The 19,470-nt window shown below is 56.6% G+C and overlaps 3 protein-coding genes across 7 annotated transcripts in view; 1 reads left to right on the forward strand and 2 right to left on the reverse strand.

Moving 5' to 3' along the window:
• Positions 1-424, reverse strand: part of CEND1 (cell cycle exit and neuronal differentiation 1) — a 19,973-nt gene extending 19,549 nt beyond the window's left edge. The window contains exon 1 of the mRNA XM_080595078.1: positions 292-424. The gene's annotated coding sequence lies outside the window, so the exon portion shown is untranslated. The remainder of the gene's footprint in view (positions 1-291) is intronic.
• The window catches only part of LOC308196231 (NACHT, LRR and PYD domains-containing protein 12-like), a 13,268-nt gene extending 1,282 nt beyond the window's left edge, over positions 1-11,986 (forward strand). For 2 of the 5 annotated variants that reach the window (XM_080594973.1, XM_080594972.1), the window contains exons 2-9: positions 47-147; positions 6,856-7,158; positions 7,665-9,351; positions 9,568-9,657; positions 9,848-10,018; positions 10,221-10,394; positions 10,484-10,651; positions 10,740-11,986. In XM_080594973.1, coding sequence (XP_080451099.1) covers positions 6,873-7,158; positions 7,665-9,351; positions 9,568-9,657; positions 9,848-10,018; positions 10,221-10,394; positions 10,484-10,651; positions 10,740-10,971 — 2,808 coding nt within the window. In that variant the 5' untranslated portion in view covers positions 47-147; positions 6,856-6,872 and the 3' untranslated portion in view covers positions 10,972-11,986. Of the gene's footprint in view, positions 1-46; positions 148-3,566; positions 3,620-5,529; positions 6,521-6,855; positions 7,159-7,664; positions 9,352-9,567; positions 9,658-9,847; positions 10,019-10,220; positions 10,395-10,483; positions 10,652-10,739 lie in introns of those variants that run through there. The other 3 variants (XM_080594974.1, XM_080594971.1, XM_080594975.1) reach the window with 3 other exon arrangements.
• A 137-nt stretch (positions 11,987-12,123) lies between these two features.
• Positions 12,124-15,303, reverse strand: LOC308196570 (scavenger receptor cysteine-rich type 1 protein M130-like; the record flags this gene model as incomplete). Its single annotated transcript, XM_080595707.1, has 6 exons — positions 12,124-12,705; positions 12,807-13,115; positions 13,186-14,301; positions 14,379-14,693; positions 14,770-15,090; positions 15,252-15,303. 6 exons carry the CDS (start codon positions 15,301-15,303, stop codon positions 12,308-12,310), a joined length of 2,511 nt encoding a protein of 836 aa, XP_080451833.1. The 3' UTR covers positions 12,124-12,307.
• Positions 15,304-19,470: the final 4,167 nt, after the last annotated feature.

The following is a 19,470-nucleotide window of genomic DNA, read 5'->3' on the forward strand; positions in this document are numbered from 1 at the left end:
CCCGCCCTCGCTGCTTTGGGTTAAAAACATCATTATTTGTTAACAGGGAGAAAAAAACCACGCGGGCGGGCGCTCTCGCTCCCGGCATGGCAGCCCCTGGCCTCCATCACACGCAGCTGCAGAGATGCGGACACTCACCTTGAGCAGGTAGATCTGCGTGGCTGTCTGGCTGAGCCACCCCGCAGCACAGACACCGCACAGCTCTCGGCTGATAGCGAGGGACCCCGGCAGCTCTGCCCCCTCCCCAGTGCTGGTGGGCATGGGGGGAAAAGCAGCAGCAGCAGCCCTTACCTCCTGTCCTCCGGCCCTACGAGTCGCACCTCGGAGCTGGCTCTTGCGCAGAGAAGAGGGAGGGAGGCAGAGGAAGGGGGGGGGGTGGAAAAAACTTGGGAGTTTCCCACAATGCAGCTCTGCAGACTGCAGGAAGATGGAGAGCAGGGGAGGGGGGAGGATGCTCCAATAGGGCAGGAAGGGCTGGGACTGTGGAGGGGGACGGGATGACAGGGGGGTAGGGGGAATAAGGCATGCCAGCTCTGTCTCACATCCCCATTTCTCAGGGCTGAGCGATTTGGGGCTGTCCCTGCAGCACTGAGCACCCTGCCCGCTCCTCTGCTCCTCCAAAGCCCACCTGGGTTTGCAGCAAGTTGTAGCCACAAACAGGGGGAAATGTACTGGGGAGAATGGAAGGGGGGCAAGGGGGGCAGCCTGGTAATCTGGAATTTTTCTTTGCATAGAGAGGGAGGGGGGGAGGATCGGGGGGGCTTATGGCACCAGGATAAAGGATATCTGAGAATGATGATCCCATAAGGGGTGGCAAGCTGTCTTGCCAGAGATATTGTGCACGGTGCAGGGGAGGAAGCTAAAACGCTGTGTAACGGGGTGGGTTTGTGCCAGCTCTTCTTCCCTTCTCCCTGAATCCTCCCAGTTTAAAAGCAAGCGGCCCCCCCACTCTGCTGCCCCAGCCCCCACCTCCTCCAGTCACAGTCCTCACATTCACATCTCTGGGGTCAAACCTTGCTTTTACCCATGGGTAAAAGTCCTGGGACAGTCCTGGGACTGTCTATGGCTCTTTTAGCTTGATTTGCTCGGGAAATAAGGGCTGCAGTGCTTGTCTATCTTTCTCCATACAGTTATGTAGGACCCACTGACAAGCTTAATGTGATTTTTCAGGGAGCCTGGGCATTTTAAGAGATTGTACTCCTGCAAGTTGTAGGAAGAGGGGCCAATATGCACAGGATGGCTCTGCTGGTGTGCATCTCAGCTATATCAGCGTGCCTAAAAAAACACCCAGACTGCTTAAATCCCACTTTAAAGAAAAAAGCATCTGCCCACATTTGAAGCAAACATTAAACAAATAGCAGGTGAGCGTAAGAGAAAGCAGAGTGCCAGCACAGCAAGCAGTGCTTCAGCTCAAGATGCAGCAAGGTGAAAGCAGCTCCTTCAAGGTCAGATGGAAACTGGAACTGTAAAAACCGTGCTGATGATTTTTCCTCCTCCCCTGGGCTCACAGCATGCAGGGACAAGAACATCCCTGGCTCTGGGGAGCCCCTGATGTAAGCTCCACTGCTGTTCCTGGGAGCACAGGGGCTCAGCAGCAGCATCATCCTTAGGAAGGAGCAGGATGTGCCCTGGTCTTCCCAAGGGATGCAGCTGTTCCCAGACCTATCTGATGCCCAGTGAGCTGGAGGATGGCACAATAGGAAGCTCTGAGCAGGGCATCCAGGCTGGGTGGGTACATCAAAAAGGAGCTTGTATGTACCCTTGTTTTTAGTGCTGTCTGCTGTATGGATTTTAATTCTGTATTATAGGTAGCTTATAAAATTATTTTAGGTTAGAAAAGAGCCTTGAGATCATCAAATTCAATCATCATAACATTGCCAAGTCTACGTCTTTTCCTTGAACCTCTCAGGTGTATATTTAATCTTATTTTTAGTCTGTTTCTGGGAGGAGCGTTGCATCTATGCTACAGGAAATTTTTTTCTGGCCTTAACTCTAGGAAAGACCTTAGCCCTATCTTGTAACCTCGCTTCTAATCCTCTTCCTAATTCTACTTGCTGCTTGGACTTTAGGCCTGTGCTGTAGGTTTCATATAGTAACTGCAGTACTTCATGTCATAACTGGCTAGCTCTGCAATAATCATATGTTTAAGCATTTTACCTCTAGAGTGTATTATGATCACAATAATTGACAAAACTTTGCAAAAATGCAATTAACTGGTTAGCAGGATATAGTAAGGGGTACATAGCAGCATTTCTCTCAGTCTCTGTTCTTTAAAAAGCTTTTCTGGATGCCTCCCCCTAACCTTTTGAAAACGATGGATAGTTCCCCCTCCACACCCCGTTAGCCATGTGTTTGCTGTTAGCATGAGCAAGATTATAATCATTGTAATTGCATGTATGTATATGCTTAATCCACAGTTCTGTCTTTAATTTAATACTTCTAGCACTTAGCTTTCTCTCTCTCTATTTCAAACTTGTGTTTTTTTTGTTTCCTTGTTTGATTCCTTCCCCTACCCCACTCCCAAATTCTTCCTGCATCTGCCTTGTTTAAGGGACCATTATAGGATTTAGCATCTCTGTCACTATTCTAGCTGCTTCACTGCAACTTCTTGTCCCTTGAGGCTGATCCTGTAAATGAATAAACCCAACATCATAATGTTATTATAATTTTAGAGCATTTTTCTAACACTGTAGCAGACTCTCCAGCCTGGGTGGATCCATCCATGCCATGATTCTCTGTGTTCCCTTGAGAGCTGTAACAGTTTTTATTCTTGGGTCCTAAATTATTATTATTGCATTAAGGAGTTAGACCAAGCTAAGCAAGACCACGCCAGGGCACAGGTTAGATATCTAATCATGAAAAATCCTATTGCAGGAATTACTGACTACTCCAGTTAAACTGAAATAAAACAAAGCTCCAGACAGGCAAAATCTGGCAGCTGAGGCTTGTTTAGTTACCTCAACACACAGCTAGTGGCCTGGTTTGTGACTCAGTGCTGTGTTCACTGTTCTTCATCTCTCGTCATCTACCAAAGGCAGGTTATTTTCTTGAGTCCAGCAAGGATGCTGCAAACCCTCCTGTGTCTCAAGACTGCAGCAGTTAAACTGAGCCAGCTGATCTGGCTTATTAAAATATTTATGTATTGTTTTCAGTCTTCCCATGTGCTTTAACATGCATTACATATATCTTCTTTCCATTATCTTTCTGGGCTTATCAGAAATATCATTTTTGTTTCCTGCCATATGTTTTCTATCTCCCTTTCTCCAACCACACCTCCCTATTTTATTCCATTATTTAAAAAAATAAATAAATAAATCACAGTCCAAGAAGAGGTGCAAAGGGTTCTGCTTAGATGTTTCTTCTCTTAATAATGTCTGTACTCTCAGTGGGCATGAGTTTTTAATAGTTTCCATGCTACTTGCTCTCCTATTCTATTAATAGCAGCACAGAGGACTATTTTTCCCTGCTCATATCTAGTGTTTTCATTGATGAAGTGTACCTCTGGTTTATTACTAGTACACTTGTATCCACAGCCAATGATTGCAGCTGGGTTTTTTTCTCAACAGTGTGATCTGCAGCTTGCTCAGACAGGGCAGGATTGAGATCTGGTCATTGTAAGGTCTGTATGGTAACTCTTCCACCAGTTAATATTAATTAATTGATACCAATTAATATTAAGCATTATCAATTAATATTTATTAATATTAATAAATACCAATTAATATTAATGGCAAATAATATTAATATTCAGTTGCCTGGGCAACTGAGAGGACAATTGTACCTGAAAGGACATTGTAGTGAGGAGCATGTAGGTCTCTGTTCTCAGGTGGCAAGTTATTGGACATGAGGAAACAGCCTCAAGTTGTGCCAGGGGAGGTTTAGATTGGATGCCAGGATTAATTTCTTCACCGAAGGGGTTGGTAGGCATTGGAACATGCTGCCAAGGGAGGTGGTGGCCTGTCCCTGGAGGTATTCAACACATGGTTTAATGGTGGACTTGGTAGTGTTAGGTGATGGTTAGACTTGATCTTAAGGGTCTTTTCCAACCCAAGTGATTCTATAACTAATTTTTCAGCTCTCCAGAACCAGCTGATGAGGAAGTTCCTATTGAAATTTCTGGTACTGGCTGTTTTGGTGCAGAGGCTTTTAGGGCAGCATTTTCCCACTACTTTGGTGCATCATCCCATCCATCCCTCACTCCACCTCCACTCCAGAGGCTTAACCAGGAACTTCCATGATGGTCTGTATCCTGGTTTCAGCTGGAATAGAGTTAATTTTCTTCCTCATAGCTGGTATGGTTCTGTATTTCAGATTTAGAACGAGGATAATGCTATAACACACTGATGATTTAGCACTTGCCGAGCAGTGCCCACACAGCCAGGGACTTTCCAGCCTCTGGGGCTGCTCTGCCAGCGAGGAGGCTGGGGGTGCACCAGGAGCAGGCAGGGGGCAGAACCAGGACAGCTGACCCACACTGGCCAGAGGGACATTCCACACCATATGGCATCATGCTGAGCAATAAAACTGGTGGGGTTGGCTGGGGTGAGTGGTGACACTGCTCGGGGCTGGGCTGGGCATTGGTCAGCGGGTGGTGAGCAATTGCACTGCGCATCACTTGCTTTGTATATTCTTTTATCATTACTATTATCATTATTTTCCCTTCCTTTTCTGTCCTATTAAGCTGTCTTTACCTCAACCCATGGGTTTTCACCTTTTCTGTCTGATTCTCTCTCCCATCCCACTGTGGGGGTGGGGGGACATGAGTGAACAGCTGTGTAGTGCTCAGCTGCCTGCTGGGTTAAACCACAACAGCCTGCTGATACCAGCAGAGTTATGGGCATGCTGCCGTTATAAATTAAATCCCCCTAACGGTGTTCTGAGTTGGGCTTGATCAGAAAAAGCTTTGATTTCATGCAAACCTTAACCATTCTTGCAACTCTCTCTTCCTGTCTCACCAAAGGTAAATCCTAGTAGGTAGCCAGGGCTTGCACTTAATTGTGCCTCTTCCAAACGGACTTCAAATCCTATTTCATCTTTTAATTTTAAAAGTTGGATGACTCTCGCTTCTTCTGCAGCTCTGGTTGCTGGAGTATGTGCTGGTATATGGATGCATCCATATAAGATGGTGATTTTTCTTTTTTCTTTGGAGACAACAGTTTGAACATGTTTCTGAAGTAAGCCTGTGTCCTGCAAGTATGTTGGGAAGCCCCTGTAGTGCCAGCACAGGGTTTTAATCCCTTCTGTCCAAATGCAAGAGCAACACTGAAAAAATGATTCTTCAATAAGTGGGATGGTGGTGAAACTGTCGGACCTATAATTGAAAACCACTTGTTGTCTTCTGGTAACTTAGCAATAACCACTGGCACACTCCCTAAAATAGGAGCCGTTCTCATGGTGAATGTGTTTATTTGGCAGTACGCCACCGTTGTTTGCCAGGATTTTCTGTCAGCCTTGCTAATGGACCACAGTGAAAAATTAGGTTTATAATTTCTAAAAAAAACAACGACATTGTTTTCAAAATTTGTTGAAAATTTTACTCAGAGCAGTCTCACCTTCTTTAGGACCACGAGTATTTGTCCAGAGGACTGGCAGGTGCCATTACTTCAGCTTTGGCACCGGATTTTCCACAGGACTGATCCTCCTGGGATGGCTGTTTCCAGTACACTGTATCTGTCTCTGTTAAAGCTTGTTTCTGTCATCTGACCCTTTATGATGGCCTTTTCCTGCTTTCTGCATTACTTATACAAAAATCCATTTCTTCTGATGTGCTACCACTACCATTGCCATTTCCAGCCACCCCCTACTCCTCTGCTTTGTTGTCTGCCCCCCTCATTACTGAAAGGTTTCCTCTGCTGCACCTCCCTGTCCAGGAGAGCTGTTAGGTGAGGACAACAGCTGCTGTTGTTCCCAGCTTCTTTTTCCTTTCTGTCCATACATATCATCCCAATAACCATCTTCCCTGACAGCTCCCAGTCTAATTCTCCATTTTGCACAGCTATTTTTAATTTCTCTATCCTAATCTCTTTTGGCAATCATCTAAACTCAGTTTCACACTTCCTGTGATCAGATCCCCTTGTGAGGTCCCCCTTGCTCCGGGGTGGAAACCGCAGTAGGCAGTAGCAAGCCCCTGCAGCTTCCTTCTTCTTCCAGCTGCTGCGGGGCCAGCACAGAAGCCCCCAGCTGTAGAAGGGGCCAGGAGCAGGGGCCCAGCCCTCCCTGCCCGTGTCCCTGTGTGCAGCCCGGTGCTGGGGCAGGAGGAAGTGTATGCCGGATGCGCAGGCGCCGCTCAAAAATGACGCCCTGCTTATATGCATCATTGGGCATTGCCCGGGTCCTTCCGGCACGTCCCCGCTGCAGGAGGAGCACGTGGCGGCACGGCTCGCTGGGGGACTGGGGGTTTACCTGTCACCCCGAACACCAGCCCCGTGTGCTGCTGGGCTGAGCACTGCTCTGCTCCTGGCTCTAAGGTGCTCGCAGTGTCCTGGCCAGCCAGGTGGGCACAGCCCCGGGGAAAGCACAGGTTGGTCTCCATGGCTTGTACCTCCAGTGCTGCGCCATGCCACTGGGTGATATCCTGGGTGCTTGTCCCCTACGGTTTGCTGCCTTTCTGCATAGGTGTTTCTCCTCTTGAATCTCTGAGCCAGCAGCTATTCCTGTCTCAGCAACCCTTCCCCTCCCCTGCATATACAGCTGTGGGTGAAGTTCACACCACTACCCCTACCCTGGTACTTTCTGAATGGCCATGAGACTGAGTCTTCGGTACCAGCCCAGCTGCTTTTAGTGCTTACGTGTTCTCAGGCATGTCCCAGAACAATGGGAAGAGAGCGCTGACTTCCAAGCCTTGTTTTTTTGCAGGTGATTTTCTATATCCTATGATGGCAGGAGAAGGGAGTGCATTCACCGTCCTCTTAGCTGCACTGGAAGGTCTCACACTTGAAGGCTTCCAAGAGTTCAAGACAAAGTTGTCACATGTTCATACCAAAGGAGGCTGGAACATCCCTGAGGATGTGCTTGTGGAGGCCACACACCCTTCCACCCTTGTCAACTGCATGGGCAACAGCTACGGGGAAGATGCCGCCGTGGACATCGCCATTGGGTTGTTTGAGGAGATGAACCAGAGAGACCTTGCTGAAAAAATCCAGGATGAGAAGGTGAAGGGTAAGGAACTGGGGAAAACTTTGATTTTCTTTGTCTTTTGAGATCTGGAGACAAAAGATAAAAGTGTGTAAAAGAGCAGGTTTCAGCTCTGTGATGAGGCTGGAAAGGTGGTGTCCCACTGATCCTGCCAAGTTCCCACTGCACCCTTCCCCTTAAGGGAGTGGTGGGACCAGCAGCAGAGAGAGGACCACAGTGATAAGGATGGGGGTGCCTGGAAGGGGCAAGTGGTGCTTCTTCAAGCAGTTCTTGCAGCCCAGAAAACCTAGGTTGCCAGATGGGTTCCTAGCTGGGGACACAGGGGGACACTTTGGGGACATTCCCATTAAAAATTCCCAGAAAAATAAAGGCAGCTTGATGGGTGGCACGTAGGAAATGCATAACTGAATTTTGCATTGAGGCAGGCCATTGAAACAAACGTCCCATGCTGTTGGTGTGTCAGGAGCACAGTTGTGCTGGTCAGGAAGTTTGGCTCACTTTGGCACTGACTCTGCTTCTCTCTGGTGTAGAGTACAAGCAGAAGTACAGAGAGCACGTGGCCAGAGAGTTCCTCCGGTACAAGGAGCTGAACTCCTGCCTGGGGGAGAACCTGTCCGTGAGCAGCCGCTACACTGCCCTGACTATCGCCAAGAAGCCATGGAGCCAGAGCGGAGGCGAGCCTGAAGGTGCAGATGTCAGCTGGGGATGTGCCGACACCACCATCGCTGTCACTGCGCAGACACTGTTTAAACCTGATGAAGATGGGCAAACACCACAGACTGTGGTGCTAGTGGGTGCCCCAGGCATGGGGAAGACAATGATGGTCAGGAAGATGATGGTGGAGTGGGTGGAAGGGGCCCTCTACATGCAGTTTGACTATGTCTTCTGCATAGACTGCAAGGAGCTTTCCCTTTCCAAACAAGTGAGTGTGTTGGACCTGGTTTCAAAATGCTGTCCTCACCAGCGAATACCAGCTGGAAGTATCCTGGACAATCAGGAGAAGGTCTTGTTTGTCTTTGATGGCTTCGAGGCCCTGGGGTTCCCTTTGGCTCAGCCCAAAGACGAGCTGAGTTCTGACCCCAGGGAAGCAAAGCCACTGGAAACCACGCTGATGAGCTTGCTCAAGAGGACTGTTCTCCCTGCATCCTCTTTGCTCATCACCACAAGGCCAACGGCTCTTCAAAACCTGGGGCAGTGCCTGGAGGGTGAGTGTTACGTGGAAATCTTGGGCTTCTCGGCAGCTGCAAGGGAGGAGTATTTCCACAGGTACTTCAAGAATGACAATAAAGCAGATGTGGCCTTCAGGTTCACCAGGGGAAATGAGACCCTCTATAGCTTGTGTGTCATCCCCATCATGAGCTGGACCATCTGCACCATCCTTGAGCAAGAGCTTTACAAGAAGAACAACCTTCTTGAGTGCTCCAAGGCCACCACGTGGATGGGCATGTTTTACCTCTCCTGGTTAATGAAGTGCAGAGGCAGCAATGCCCAGCAGTACCTGCAGCAGTTCCTGCGCAGGCTTTGCTCCTTGGCTGCTGATGGCATCTGGAAACACAAGGTCCTCTTTGAGGAAAGGGAAATCAAGGACTGTGGCTTGGACTGGCCAGACCTTCTCTCCCTCTTCCTCAATGAGAAAAGCCTGAAGAAAGGCGTAGACCAAGGCAATGTCTACAGCTTCACTCACCTGCACCTCCATGAGTTTTTTGCGGCTATGTTTTATGTCCTGGATGATGATGAGGAAACTGTCAGTGACCCAGAGGCCCTTGCAAAGAACGTAAATACATTGTTAGAAAGCTACAGCAAATCTAGGAAGGATTTGAACTTAACAATTCGGTTCCTGTTTGGTCTGGTAAACCCCAAATCAATAGAGTACGCAGGTGAAAGAATCGGGTGCAGAATTTCACCACGAGCTCGGGAAGATCTTCTGAGGTGGCTTCAGACAAGATACAGAGGCCTTTCCCATCGCAGTGAAGTGATGATGATTAAGGAGTTGGACACTTTCCACTTTTTGTTCGAGATGAATGAAAAAAGCTTTGCGCAGAAGGTGTTGGGATGTTTCACGGGAATAGATTTACATGACATCAAGCTGACGCCATACGACCAGATGGCTCTTTGCTTCTGCATTAAGCAGTGGGATGGACTGGACAGTGTCACCCTCCGGAGCTGCTCCTTCCGCCAGCAGCAGTGCAGTGAGGAGCCGGCCACAGTCTTGCCTTGGTGAGTACCGCCGCTCTGCTCCAGTGGCCAAAACGACAGAGATTTCCCCTTCTCCATCACAAAAGAGGGTTTTGGAAGCTGAAATGGTGAATGCCTCTTTCCATCCAAACACCACCATGTCTCTTCACTAGTGGTTTAGTCCCTTGGTGGAGGGTTTTACTTATTCTTGGGGAGAATCATGGGAGATTATGGACATACCTGTCCCCTCGTTCCCAGGCAACATCCACGGCAGGAGGAGCTGCGCTCTCCTCTGCACCCACTCTGCCAGGCACTGGGGCATGCGGGCAGCTCACTGCAGAACCTCAGGTATGGGGCCTGCCCCTGGGTGCTGGGTGGCCACTTCTGTCCGTCCCTGCTCAGGGGGTGCTGATGGGGAAGGGCTGGATCCCATGCGGGAGGGTGAGGACAGCCTCTCCATGCTGGTGGCCAGCCATGGGATGGGTGGCTGCTGTCCCTCTGTGCTGGCTGGCTGGCTTCTCTGCTGCTCTCCCCTCAGGCTGCAGTGGTGTGGATTGACAGAGGGTGGCTGCAAGGCCCTGGGGACGCTGCTAGCCACTCACCCCAGCCTGGCCTGCCTGGAGCTGGGCGATGGAGCACTGGGTGACAGCGGCGTGCGGCTGCTCTGCGCCGGGCTGCGGCAGCCTGGCTGCCAACTGCGCATCCTACGGTGAGCGGCACTGGGAACGCTGTGTCCCTGGCAGGGCCCTGTGGACACATCCCAGGCTGGGGGAGCAGAGGGCTGGGGATGTGCCCAACTATGTCCTGCAGTCTGGCCTTGTCCCTCTGTCCCACTGACAGCGGGCTGGGTATGGCCACTGCAATGGGGTGTGGCATGGGAGGACCGGCGCCGATGAGGCTCTCTCCCGCAGGCTGCGGTACACCCGCATGACCAGCGCCTGCTGCCAGGACCTCGCTGCAGTGCTGGGCACCAGCCCACACCTGGAGGAGCTGGACCTGTCCTTCAACACAGGACTGCGGGATGCCGGCGTGCAGCTGCTGTGCGAGGGGCTCCGGGATCACGCCTGCCAGTTGCGGGTGCTGCGGTAAGGGCATGCAGCACTGGCTGTGCTCCTGCGCAGCCCGAGCAGCTCCAGCACTGCCCCACCAACGCTGTCTCTCCTTGGACCTGCAGGCTGGGGAGCTGCCACCTGATGGGCACCTGCTGCCAGGCCCTGGCCACGCACCTTGGGGAGAACTGCAGCCTGAGCTGCCTGGATCTGAGCGACACCGAGCTGGGAGCCGGGGCAGTGCTGCTGCTGCGGCAGCTCAGGCATCCTGCCTGCCCACTGCAGGCACTGGGGTGAGCCATGCCACACGTACCACGGGGAGACTCTCAGGTGCCCCCTTCACCTCTGGTACTGAGGCTTCTTCTTTCCTTCCAATGCAAGGCTGAGTGTGTCGGCGCTCAATGAGGATGCACTGCAGGAGCTGGTTGCACTGCGAGAGCTGAAGCCCAGCCTGAAGATCGGAGACCTCCTGGAGCATGACACCCCACAGGAGGGAGCTATGTCCCGGTTACCCTTCCAGCGGGGGGTCTGGGAAGGCAAGGGGAGGCTGGGGGGGCGGAAGGCACTCCTCTCCTCTCGGGTGGCTCCACCCAGCAGTAGGAACCAGTGCTAACTCAGTTATGGATACTGAGGCAGGGGAAACATCCCTGGGACGCGCCGTGCCCTTCCCTAGGCCTGTTCTGGCGGGGAAAGTGTGCAGCTCTGGGGCCAAAGGAAGGCCCTGGGCCCAGGCCCTGGGCTCTTCCCCATCCTTCCCACATGCCCAGAGCCATGGGGACGTGCCTGTGGGCCCAGCTCTGCCCCATGGGACCAAGGGATGGACGATGGACTCAGGAGAGAGAGAGGCGCCGGTGCTGGGAGTGAGGTTCCAAGCACTTGGGGGCTTTAATCGGAAAGAGTGCTGTGCAGGGAAAGGCCATGCTGAAAAACTTCACAAGGACCCTGGCGTGACGTTGGGCAATGGGTGCGGGCGAGCTGATGGAAGAGTTTCTGCAGCATGCTGAGGGCTGTGCAGGGATGGGTGCCCTTCATGGGCAGGGCCACCACTCCCTGGGGCTGGAGCCCCCTCTTGCAGCCATGTCCCCAGGCTCTCCTCACGGCGCTGTCCCCAGGGTGCTGACATCAACGTCGTCATAGCCCGTGTCCCCGTGGGGCTGCACCGGGGCGTCCCCGCTGCGGGGAGAAGGGGGCTCCTCCAGCACGGCTGCAGCATCGTCATAGCCATCCGGGGGGCCGTGCCCAGGCTGGGTCAGGGGGGCTGCACCAGGCATGGAGGGGCCGGGGCTGAGGATGCAGCTGCAAGGGCCACATGCCCTCACATCCCCAGCACCACTGCTCGGCCACAGCACCTCTCCTTGGGTCCCCTGTGCCTTTCAGTCCCTTCCGAGTTCCCCTTCCTCTACCTGGGGTTGCTCCAGGGTTGCTCTCCTCTTTGTACCCATCCCAGTGATTGTCCAGCAGCTTCATGCCAAAGCCCTTGCACAGGGAGCCTGGGGTGGAGAATGAGGTACTGGGTGCTCGGCCAGGGATGCGGAGAGCCCCAGGCCCGAGGGACAACCATGCTCCCACCTGTGTGGCTGGGCACCTCCTGGTACTCGGGCATCAGGCTGTAATCCAGCTCTTCGTACACAACCTCGGAGCCGGCGTCTGTGGCTCTGTTGGGGCCTACAAGGAAGCACGTGTTGCACTGGCATGTCCCACATTTCCCCTCAGCCCCAAAGGGACTCTCAAAGTGGTGCCCACCTCGGCATTGCACTCGTGCGCGGTGTGCCTGCACAGCCAGGGCTGCCAGGGCCAGGCCCAGCAATGTCCCCAGGAGCACGCACAGGACCGTGGGCACGGGCACGCTCCCCGACACTGCTGTCAGTGGGGCAACGCTGCTGGTGACACCTGCAGGGATGGCCAGGGGCAGTGTGAGGCTGGGATCCGCACGGCAGCAGGAGCAGGGGTCAGTGGGCACGGGCAGAGCCACCTGTGCAAGCATCCCTGTGCTGGCAGCTGCTACCTGCAGTTGTGGTGGCCCTGCTCGTTCCCTCGGTGTCCTCGTCACAGGCGATGTGGGTGACCCCAGCGGGGCCGCAGGACTGCAGGTGCCAGGGCGCCGAGGGGCAGCGCCAGAGCGAGGGGACCCCCTTCTGGCATTGCACCCAGCCCAGCCAGGCGGGGACCAAGCCCTGTGCGGGGACGGCCTCCAGCCTCCCCCCGGTGCCACAGCCCAGCTGGCGGCAGACAATGGCAGCTGTGGCGGGGCTGGTGTCGTTGGCGCACACGCGGCCCCACGTCCCCTCGTGCAGCACCTCCAGGTGCCCGCTGCAGCTGCTGCTGCCCCCCGCCAGACGCAGCAGCCCTGCAACAACAGGGGACAGCGGGGTCACGGCACCTCACAGAGCAGCGCGCACCCCACGGGCAGTGGGGACTGCTCCCCAGCTCAGGGATCACAGTGCTCACCTGAGCACACGGCACCGGCACCACCGCCCCGGCGGCAGCCACGCCGTGCTGGGGCTGGGCAGTCCCAGAGAGCCGCCTCCGTCCCCGAGCAGCCCCCGGCACCCGGCCACAGCGTCCCCACGCCGGGCCCGAAGCGCTCAGAGCCGGGCGCCTCCAGGGCCCGTCCGCACCCCAGCTGGCGGCACACGACGTCGGCATGTGGCAGGTCCCAGGCGTCCTGGCAGACGGTGCCCCAGGTGCCCTCGCTGTACACCTCCACCCTGCCGGCGCAGCGCCCGGGGCCGCCCGCCAGCCTCAGCCGCCGGCTGCCTGCACGGGAGGGCCAGGATGGGGCTGGGGGCACCCGCTGGGCACCCGCGGCCCTTCCCGGCGCACTCACCTGAGCAGGCAACGGCCGCCTCTGTGGGGCTGTGGCTGGGCGCTGCGGCAGGCCCCGAGGCGTTGCACTGCGCCAGGCGCTCCTCGGTGCCAGCACACCGCAGCTCCTGCAGCTCCACAGGGCCCAAGCTGGCGGCCGGCACAGCGTAGACCTTCTCTGGCACACCGCAGCTCAGCTGCCGGCACGCCACGGAGGCAGCTCGGTCATCCCACGGCCCCGCAGTCACATGGGCCCAGTCCCCGGGGCTTGTGGCCACCTCCAGCCGCCCGTCGCACCGGCTCTCCCCGTCCAGCAGCCGCAGGGGCTCAGCGGTGCCTGCAAGAGCCCGGCCATGCCGTGGGGACGGGCACTGCTCCCCGCCTGCCACGGGTGCCCGCGTCCCCTGCACCCACCTGAGCAGTTGACGGCGGCGGCATGGCCAGGGGGGCAGGCGGGCTCCCCCAGCACCACCACGGGGCACTCGCCCGGGTGCCGCTCGCTCCCGCTGCAGCTCAGGGCATCGCGCTGCAGTGACCCCATCGCCGTGCCCGTCCCAAAATGGCCTCCTGGGGGCAGGGAGGCGGCGGGGCCGCAGCCCAGGTGGCGGCACAGGACGTGGGCATCGGGTAGGTCCCAGGCGGTGGCACACAGGGGTGCCCATGTCCCCTGCTCCTCCACCTCCACCCGCCCGGCGCATCCTGAGCCGCCATCCGCCAAACGGAAACCGGTGTAGGCTGCGGTGGAGAGAGGGCGCTAAGGGGGCAGCAGAGCAGGGACGCACTGGGCACATCACTCTGCAAGGGTCCACCCCAGCCCCCCAGCCCCAGCACTTACGTGAGCAGACGATAGAAGCGGGGCCAGCACAGGACTGCCCGTGGGCTGGCCGCCGGGCGCAGTTGGCGAGGAGTGGCTCGCTGCCGTTGCACTCAAAGGCGCCGTCCCAGAGCGGCCCCGTTGCTGCCCCAAAATGGCCGGCACCGGGGACGGCCACTGCCATGCCGCAGCCCAGCTCCCTGCAGACCACCTGGGCGGCCTTGAGGTCCACGTGGCCGTGGCAGACGGTGGCCCAGGCGCGGCCCTGCCGCACCTCCAGCCGCCCCGAGCAGGCGCCGTCCCCTCCAGTCAGACGGGAGAACCCTGCCAGGAGAGGAGGGCTCCTGGGGCGGATGCGGACGAGGGGGCTCCCTGCAGCACCACATGTCCCCAGCACTCACCTTGGCAGACTACAGCTTTGTCAAAGTCATGACGGCCATTGTAGGGTCCCCAGCCTTGAATCTTGCAGTCCCAGAGGGCCTTCTCAGCCCCATGGCAGTCAACAACAGCCAAGCTGATAGAACCTTCTGCTTGGCCAAAGAGGGAGCTGTGGTAGGCACCAACAGCCGAGCCACAGCCCATCTGCTGGCACACCACCTCGGCATCCTCCATATCCCAGGCATCATCTGCCACCGTGCCCCAGTGTCCACGCAGCTTCACCTCCACTCTCCCCTCACAGGGTCCCCTGCCAGCCGCCAGACGCAGCTCCAGCGCCTCTGTACCAGGCACCAGCCTCAGTCCAGTCCTGGGGGTACCCGGGACGGCATCCCCAGTACCACCACCCCGCCTCACCTGTGCAGGTCACGCCCACATCCCGGTCATGGTCGCAGAAGTGTTTGCCCCAGCCATAATGAGGACAGTCCTGCAAGGTGGCCTCAGAGCCACGGCAGAAGAAGGGGTGCAGCCAGATGCGTCCCTTGCCCTGCCCAAACGGGGCGTACGGGGATGCCCGGGCCACCGCACCGCAGCCCAGCTGCCGGCACACCACGCCAGCGCCGCGGTGGTCCCAGTCGAAGTCGTAGCTGCAGACGGAGCCCCACTCGCCCTCGTGCTTCACCTCCACCCGGCCGGCGCAGCGCCCGCCGCCATCCACCAGCCGCAGCTCCCCGCTGCCTGCGGGCAACCCCAGGGACCTTGCTGAGCCCGCGGGGTGCCTGCCCCACGGCTGCTCCCTGCCCCACCGCTTGCCCACTGCCCCACGGCTGCTCCCTGCCCCACCGCTTGCCCACTGCCCCACGGCCAGCCCCTGCCCCACGGCCAGCCCCACCACTCACCCCCGCAGAGCTGCACGCAGAGGAGCAGCCCCAGTGCTCTGGCAGGCACCATCCTGCCCCCAGTGCCAGACGCAGCCCCGCGGCGGGGAGGGGGATATATAGGCAGCCCCCGCTGGCAGGAGCCAATGGGGGCGGCGGAGGCACCTTGTGAGCCGCTATCAGGAGGGTTATCTGCAGCCTGCCGGGGCCCAGCCTCCAATAACCTGCTCTGTGCCCAAATATGAGACTCGGCTCCGCTTCTGGCGTCATGCACCCACACCCCCCTGGGCACCATGGTGGCTCAGCGCCTGTATGCCCTCAAGGGGAGCCAGCCAGCACATCACCCATGTCCCCCTGAGCTGGGGTTGGGGCTGTGCCCACAGAGAGCAGGTCCCCACAGCAACAGGGGTGTCCCCAGAACATGGCCTCCCTCAGGACCTAAGTGGCCAGACTTTGTCGGGGGTTTAGGAAGCCTTGACCCACCTGGAAGAAGCCTGGGGATCACCAGGGAGAATCAGGTCCCTGTGCTGGCCTCAACACGTGCAGGAGGGACATCTCCAGCCCCTTACAGCGGCTGGTGGCACAGGGCACAAGGGGGGCGGATTCCCCCACTCAGGGACCCGGTACCAGCATTGACTGCACGCAGCTTCTGGGCCACCTGCACTTCTGGCGATAGCATCGTGGCTTTGTGCAGCAGTGGGGATGCTGCCAACACGGCTTGGAGCTGAGGCTGAGCCCTAGGGACCTGCGCAGCTTCTTCGGCAGTGAAGAGAACGAGGAGGAGAAGACAGCCTGACCTTAGCAGCAGGCACAGAGACAGCCACAGAGTGCAGCTTGGTGCCGGGGGGGTCCAGCTGCTGCGGGGCCAGCACAGAAGCCCCCAGCTTTAGAAGGGGCCAGGAGCAGGGGCCCAGCCCTCCCTGCCCATGTCCCTGTGTGCAGCCCGGTGCTGGGGCAGGAGGAAGTGTGTGCCGGATGCGCAGGCGCTACTCAAAAGTGAAGCCCTGCCCGTACGCAGGGCCGGGACACAGGGCATTGCTCTTCTGGCACAGCCCCACTGCAGGAGGAGCGCGTGGCAGCACGGCTCGCTGGGGACCGGGGGCTCCTGGGTCCACGGCTGCAGGGCCAGGCTCTGCCAAGGGGCTGCAGCTCCCGGGCTGCTCAGAAAGGCCCAGGCCGGGCTTCAGCCCACAGTACCTTGCCGTGCCGGCAAGCTGGGCACCCAGCCCCAAACCCCCTGGTGGGGAGGTCAGCCCCAGGAGCAGAGTGGGAAGTGCTCCCCATCTGGAGATCACATCTTGGCCCCAGTGATCAGGAATTCAGAATTTTTGATTCTGGGGCAAGTAAGGAGAGGGGTTAGCAGAACTGCCACCTTGGACTTCTGGAGGGCAGACTTTGGCCTGCTCTGGAGAGTGGTTGACAAAGTCCCTTGGGAGGCAGTCCTGAAGGGAAAGGAAGGATGGACGCTCTTTGAGAAGGGAATCCTAAAGGCGCAGGAGCAGGCTGTCCCCATGTGCCAAAAGACGATCAAGCAGGGAAGAGGATCTGCCCAACTGAACAGAGAGATGGGGCTTGAGCTCAGGGAAAAATAAATAAATACATTTTAAAAAATTTATGACCTTTGGAAGAAGGGGCAGGCCACTCAGGCACATCATCCAAAGACATCGTGAGCCTATGCAGGGAAAAAAGGAGAAGGGCCAAAGGCCAGCTGGAACTGAGTCTGGCTTCTGTCCCCAAGGACAATAGAAAATGCTTCTCTAAATACTTAACAACAAAAAGCAACAAAAGAAGGATGAGAGAGAATCCCCATCCCTTATTGGATGTGGTAGAAAAACACACTGACCAGAGATGAGGAAAAGGCTCAGGTATACTTAGCTATATGCAAGTCTATGGTGCCAGATGGGATCCACCCAAGGGTACTGAGGGAGCTGGCGGAAATGCTCAACAAGAATCATAGAATCATAGAATATCCCGAGTTGGAAGACACCCAGAAGGATCATAGAGTCCAACTCCTGGCAGGTCTACCCAAAATTTTAGACCATGTGACTAAGTGCACAGTCCAAACATTTTTTAAACTCCGACAGGCTGGGTGCAGTGACTGCTTCCCTGGGGAGCTTGTTCCAGTGTGCAACCACCCTCTCGATGAAGAACCTCTTCCTGACGTCCAGCCTAAACTTCCCCTGCCTCAGCTTAACACCGTTCCCACGGGTCCTGTCACTGGTGATAACAGAGAATAGGTCATCTGCCCCTCTACTCCCCCTCGCGAGGAAGTTGTAGACTGCGATGAGGTCTCCCCTTAGCCTCCTCTTTTCCAGGCTGAACAGGCCAAGTGACCTCAGCCGCTCCTCATACGTCTTCCCCTCTAGGCCCTTCACCATCTTCGTAGCCCTCACCTGGACACTCTCCAACAGTTTAATGTCCTTCCTGTACTGTGGTGCCCAGAACTGCACACAGTACTGGAGTTGAGGCCGCACCAGCGCAGAGCAGAGCGGGACAATCACTTCCCTCGACCGACTAGCAGTGCCGTGCTTGATGCACCCCAGGATACGGCTGGCCCTCCTGGCTGCCAGGGCACACTGCTGGCTCATATTCAACTTGCTGTCAGCCACAACCCCCAGATCCCTCTCTGCGGGGCTGCTCTCCAGCATCTCGTCCCCCAGTCTGTACATACAGCCAGGGTTGCCCCGTCCCAGGTGCAGGACCCGGCACTTGCTTTTGTTAAACTTCATGTGGTTGGTGATCGCCCAGCTCTCCAATCTGTCCAGAATGGCGGTTGCAGCCCCAGGTGTGTGTGCAGAGGCATGAGTGCTGGCCTGAGTGGTGCTGGAGTGAGCGGTGTTCCACAAGGGTCTGTCTTGGGACTGGTGCTTTTCAATACCTTCATCGGTGACGTAGATGATGGGTTTGAGTGCACCCTCAGCAAGTTCGCAGATGACACCGAGCTGAGTGGTGCAGTTGATACCAAAGAAGGAAGAGATGCCATCGAAAGGGACATGGACAGGGTGGAGAAGTGAGCCCGCATGAACTACATGAGGGTCAACAAGTTCAAGTCCAAGGTGCTGCACCTGGGTTGGGGCAATCCCAAACAGGAGTACAGACTGGGAGAAGAACTCATTGAGAGCAGCCCTGTGGAGAGAGACTTGGGGGTTCTGGTGAAAGAAAGGCTCGATATGAGCCAGCAGTGCGCTTGAAGCCCAGAAGGCCACATGCATCCTCGGCTGCATCAACAGCAGAGTGACCAGCAAGACAAGAGAGGTGATTGTCCCCTCTGTTCTGCCCTTGTAAGGCCCTACCTGGAGTCGCGCGTCCTGGATCAGAGCCCCCAGCACAAGAAAGATGTGTCCCTGTTGGAGTGAGTCCAGGCTGCAAAGGTGATCAGGGGGCTGGAGCAGCTGTCCTATGAAGAAAAGCTGAGCGAGCTGGGGCTGTTCAGCCTGGAGAAGAGAGGCTCTGGGGAGACCTCCTTGCGGCCCTTCAATACTTAAAGGGGTCTTATAAAAAGGATGGAGAAGGACTCTTTACTCAGGTAGGCAATGCCAGGAACCAGTGGGAATGGCTTTAAACTAAAAGAGGATAGATTTAGGTTAGACGTTAGGAGGAACTTCTTCCCTGTGCGGGTAGTGAGGCAAATGAAGTTACCTAGTGGGTGGCATCCCTGCCTATGGCAGGGGGTTGGAGTTAGATGATCACAGAATCACAGAATTGCTGGGAGTGATGCCAGAGCGGTGCCAGAGTGAGCGCCGCAGGGGCTGGGGGCTCCATGTGGCGTCACACGCGCGAGGCAGCGTGATGTCACCGAGCAGGCAGTGTGACGTCACCTCACGAGGCAGTGTGACTGCGCAGCCCTCCCCGTTATGTCCAGGTGCCGGCAGGGCCCGGCCCAGCTTGGCTCGTGCCTGCACTCCTGCCCAGCGTGTCTGTGAGGCTTGGAGGGCTGAGCGGGGATTCGGTCGGGTCGTGCTGTGGGGCCGCCGGCAGCTGCTCTGGGTGCCCGTCCCCACAACATTTGCCTGTGTTTGCCCTGCCCTGTGCGCTCGCAGCAGCGCAGCTGAGCTGTGCGGGGACGTGTCCCCCTGGGGGGGCGTGGGGTGGGCGCTGGGGCTCGGGGAGCTGCCAGGGGCAAGGCCTCAGCCTGGCTCCATGCCAGCAAGGAACACGGGATGGCACAGCCACGGGGCCCAAGGGTTTCCTGCTGGGGGACCCGCGCATCGTTGCTGCCCACCCTGGGAGCACCAGTGAC

The sequence above is a fragment of the Anser brachyrhynchus genome, assembly GCF_964034855.1.
Source record: "Anser brachyrhynchus genome assembly, chromosome: 5".
NCBI lineage: Eukaryota > Metazoa > Chordata > Aves > Anseriformes > Anatidae > Anser > Anser brachyrhynchus.